This window comes from Primulina eburnea, chromosome 17 (genome assembly GCF_022965805.1).
Source record: "Primulina eburnea isolate SZY01 chromosome 17, ASM2296580v1, whole genome shotgun sequence".
Taxonomy (NCBI): domain Eukaryota; kingdom Viridiplantae; phylum Streptophyta; class Magnoliopsida; order Lamiales; family Gesneriaceae; genus Primulina; species Primulina eburnea.
This window is the reverse complement of record NC_133117.1, coordinates 6,501,770-6,506,305: the sequence shown is the minus strand read 5'-3', so window position 1 is coordinate 6,506,305 and position 4,536 is coordinate 6,501,770. Positions and strand designations below refer to the sequence as shown.

The window sequence follows — 4,536 nt, the reverse complement described above, 5'->3', positions numbered from 1 at the left end:
AAAATCTTGACTTATTTTGGAGTTAGGAACTTTTAAGTAGTCAAATTTTGACATTAACATGCACTGGAATTCATATTATCACATCAGATATTGATGATATATTCGATGTGACGTCAATATATACTTGAACAAAAATAACTGAATTACGGAAAAAAAATCAATTTAATGTACTGAAACACAATCAGTACTAATAAACTTGTAGTTTGTTCCCCGACTCTTCATTAAAAGAGTATGTCTCTTGTGAAATGATCTCACAAATCTTTATTTGTGACATGGATCAACCCTACTGATATTCACAACAAAAAGTAATACTTTTAGCATAAAAAGTAATACTTTTTCATAAATGACCCAAATAAGAGATTTGTCCCACAAAATACGAATCATGAGACGGTCTTACATAAATTTTTGTCTCATTAAAATATTAATTACGGAAAGTTAACACTTTTTCATGTATTGAACAAAAATTTATCTCTCAAACGAGGTATACTTCATCTTGAAATTATGGAATCAGTTCCTTGTTGAATCCTTGGTACAATTCCTTCCCTTTACCCCCCCACAAAGTACCAACTTTCCAATACCAACACAACGAACAAAAAGCAAGCAATATTATTTTTCTTGTTTATATAAAACAATAAAGATAAACTGAGAATTAGTTCCAGGATCATGGGTTTTCCTTACATGTTCATGACCCTTTTTTTATTTCCATTCTAGGTAGACGTCTGCGAGTCGATGGACTCGGTTGTAACTGGGGAACACGAGCCACTCACCCTCTCCCTCCGAACATAGTTGTGAATCTGATGAAAGTAAACGGATTCGACAAAGTGAAGCTGTTCGAAGCCGACCCCTGGGCTATGCAGGCACTAGGCAGGTCGGGGATCCAAGTCATGGTTGGGATCCCTAACGAAATGTTAGCGTCGTTAGCGAGTAGCGTTCGAGTTGCTGAAGAATGGGTGTCGCAAAATGTTTCCTATTTTTTGTCCCAAAAGGGGGTGGACATAAGGTACGTAGGTACACTTTTGTTAAAAAACTTGAATTAATCTTTCTAAAAACTTAAGGTAATTAATAATATTGTACGTTAACTCGTCTCTTTGTGTGCAAACAAAGGCCTAAAACAAACACTAAGACCAATTTTATAAAAATACAAAATTTTGATAATCGATTATTCAAAATTTGAATTTTTCCTAATATATACTAAAATTTGACTGTTACAAAACCAATATAATTTTTTCTTTCCCAAGATTTCAAGCATTTGATATACCAGCATTGATCCTATAATTTGTGGTTATTCAGATATGTTGCTGTTGGAAACGAACCATTTCTCAAGACATACCAAAACAAATTCACACAGGTAACACTTCCAGCCCTACAAAACATCCAAGCAGCCCTGATCAAGGCAGGTCTAGGCCGGGACGTAAAAGCCACCGTCCCGCTCAACGCTGATGTCTACGAAACTGAAACAGGCCTGCCCTCAGGCGGCAACTTCCGTGCTGATATCCACACCCTAATGGTTTCCTTGGTCAAGTTCCTAAGCCAAAATGGGGCCCCCCTTACAATCAACATCTACCCTTTTCTCAGTCTGCAAGCGGACCCTCATTTTCCTGTCGAATACGCCTTCTTCGATGGCTCTGCCTCTCCTCTACTGGATGGATCCATCGCCTACACCAACGTGTTCGAAGCAAACTACGACACACTCGTTTCGGCCCTGGAGAAAAACGGGTTTTCTTCCATTCCAATCATCATAGGCGAGATAGGTTGGCCATCAGACGGGGACCCGAACGCAAACCCGCAGATGGCGCGAAGATTTTACCGTGGTTTACTTAACCGAATAAACCAGGGCCAAGGGACGCCTAAACGCAGCACCCCGCCTGATATTTACCTGTTTGCTTTAACAGATGAAGATGCAAAGAGTATCGATCCTGGAAAGTTTGAAAGACACTGGGGTATTTTTTATTTCGACGGGACCATAAAGTATCCCCTGGATTTAGGCAATGGAAGGAATCTCACAGCGGCAAAAGGTGTTCGATATCTGGCGAGACAGTGGTGCATTATGGCGCCTGATGCGGACATCCTGGACCCCAATCTTCCAGAGAAATTGAATTTCGCGTGCACGTATGCAGATTGCACTAGCCTTGGATTCGGGTCATCTTGCGGGGGTTTGGATGCTAGAAGCAACGCGTCGCATGCGTTTAATGCCTACTACCAGAGATTTAATCAGCAGAAAGGGTCGTGCGAGCAGTTCGGTTCTTTGTCTGTTGTTACAAAGATTGATCCTGGAATTAGGGACCCTTCTTGCAGGTACGAGATAATGATTGATACTGGAAAACATGAGCTCGTTAATAATCCAGGGACATCATCGGGCCATGTGATGATTCGTGGTTCGGTTGTTGCTTGGTGGTTGTTTATGTTGTTTTTGGTTTGCTTGTAAGAAAATGAAAATTTGAATTAGTTATAGGAGGAGGAGGAAAATGATTTTAGAGTCATATCGAATTCTTAGTGAGTGGGTCTCGTGTGAGAACGTCTTACGGATCATAATCTGTGAGACGAGTCAACCCTACTCATATTTTCAATAAAAAATAATACTCTTAGTATAAAAAGTAATAATCAGATCTGTCTCACAAATACGATCTGTGAGATCGTCTCACGCAAGTTTTTATCATTCATAGTAAATCATTCTAACTAACTAATCGTGTTTGTACTTTGTACACAGATATAGTGGTAGCTTAAAATAAACTACATGACCGAAGATACAAGAAAAAGCGGAATCGAATTTCGAATTTCCTAATTAAAACTGATACCAAACCGAGAATCGTCGAAACTGAAACACGCTAATTAGTAGGCTTAACTGATAAATGGAAATTGCTCGAAATATACTGCAGATGAATTCGTAATGATGAGTCTTATTCATTGGCCTTTTTGTAGAACCCGAAAATCAGATTACGTATAAGCCATGCATAATTGCTACTATTTAAATTAAAAATGAATATTTTATATAAATATATGAAGTGTTTGATTTATTTTAATAATTTTAAGGCATTATTATTTATTTTAAAGGTAGGTGTTTAGTTTTTATCTTTTCAGGATAAATACGCGAGGTCGGACCGGAGTTTGGAGATTAGAGATAAGATTAATAATAAGATTAATAATAAGAAAATATTCCTAAATTTAAATTAAGTCAAAGAATAATTTAATTTAAAGAAAAAGAAGGCCTTTGGGATTTATTTAATTAATTAGAACTAAGTTAGTAAATAAGTTCTTTAGAGTTATATTTAATTAAAGCTTAAATTAAAATATGTAAACAAATAAGGATAAATTAAATGTAAGGCTTGAGATTCATTAATCTTCATTAATATGATGCTCAAAGATATGAGATTGCTTGTTATGCAATGAGGGGAGAAAAGACATGAGAAATTAGAGTTTTGAATACAAGATAGACCGCACCCGCGCCTAGAGAGAGAGTGCACCCGCGGTCATAAAATGTGAATTTGTGAAGGTAAGGCCGAGGGGACACCGCAGCCGCAGTGCTAGAAGGACCGCACCCGCGGTGCGTGGACAGAAAGTTGGGGCAATTTCCAGTAGCCTCACCGCACCCGCGGTGCTAGAAGGATCGCACCCGCGGTGCAGATACAGTGGGGTGACCGCACCCGCAGTCGATGATTTTAGAAAATGAAATTGGTGCCGAAGCTTGAGCGCACCCGCGCTCCTGAACCTACCGCACCCGCGGTGCTGCATGCGAGAAAGCCACCTTTCCTTCTTAAGTTGGCACATGGCATATATATATATATATATATAGAACTCGAAGATGAGTCATTCTGCTCCATTTTTATCAGAGTAAACCGAGAGAGAAGGGTAATAAGGTGCAAGGTTCTTTCATCTTAAAAGCTAGCTTGTGCAAGATTCATCCAACTAAATTTCAATCCGAGTTAAGATTCGTGTTTCTCTCATCACCGGCTTCGAAAGGATGTAAGTATGATTCATTTCAGCATGGTTTGAAATGTACATGTTGGGGGAAATCAGATTTGGTTTCTATTATGTGTTCTTATGATTCTTATGAATGTATATTCGAAACCGGATTGAAGAAATGATGTAATATGCGATTGCTAGTAATTTCCAGCATGTTTTGAGTTGTATACATGCAAATTTTAGGAAATTATGATTGTAGTTATTGATGATATGACTTGTGAATCATGTATTGATTATTGGTGGAGTACCGGTATCGAAAGATTACGCCGTTATGCCGTTGATTTATACCGAGATTGAATATGAATTGTATAAGACTTGGTTTCGAGTGGTAGTGTGACATGGTACTCCTCTACATTGCCATTTCAGATTTGTATTGGCAACTCTGATAGCGAGACTTCGACATCGACAGAGATTGTGCGACGAAAGGTATAATTCATGTGATTATAGGGAAGATACGACTCGAATCAGATTTGATTGGAGTTTCCCAATGAAATCACATACTAGATTTATTATTGTATCTTTTGATATGTTTTGAATTGTTTATAGATTATATTCAAATCTCCTGATATGATAATG

At 38.1% G+C, this 4,536-nt stretch overlaps 1 protein-coding gene across 1 annotated transcript; it reads left to right on the top strand.

The window, feature by feature from the left end:
- The first annotated feature begins 606 nt into the window (after positions 1–606).
- LOC140818274 (glucan endo-1,3-beta-glucosidase 5-like) lies at positions 607–2,482 on the top strand. The gene is made up of 2 exons (XM_073178194.1): positions 607–1,000; positions 1,291–2,482. The coding sequence occupies exons 1-2, from the start codon at positions 798–800 to the stop codon at positions 2,423–2,425; spliced, it is 1,338 nt and encodes a 445-aa protein (XP_073034295.1). The 5' UTR covers positions 607–797; the 3' UTR covers positions 2,426–2,482.
- The last annotated feature ends 2,054 nt before the right edge of the window (positions 2,483–4,536 follow it).

What these genes read in the sequence shown, in the direction of transcription:
- LOC140818274 (XM_073178194.1), top strand. Translation starts at nt 798, where the DNA reads ATGAAAGTAAACGGATTCGACAAAGTGAAGCTGTTCGAAGCCGACCCC. An exon ending in CAAAAGGGGGTGGACATAAG is followed by an intron (nt 1,001 to 1,290) that starts GTACGTAGGTAC and finishes GTGGTTATTCAG; the next exon opens with ATATGTTGCTGTTGGAAACG.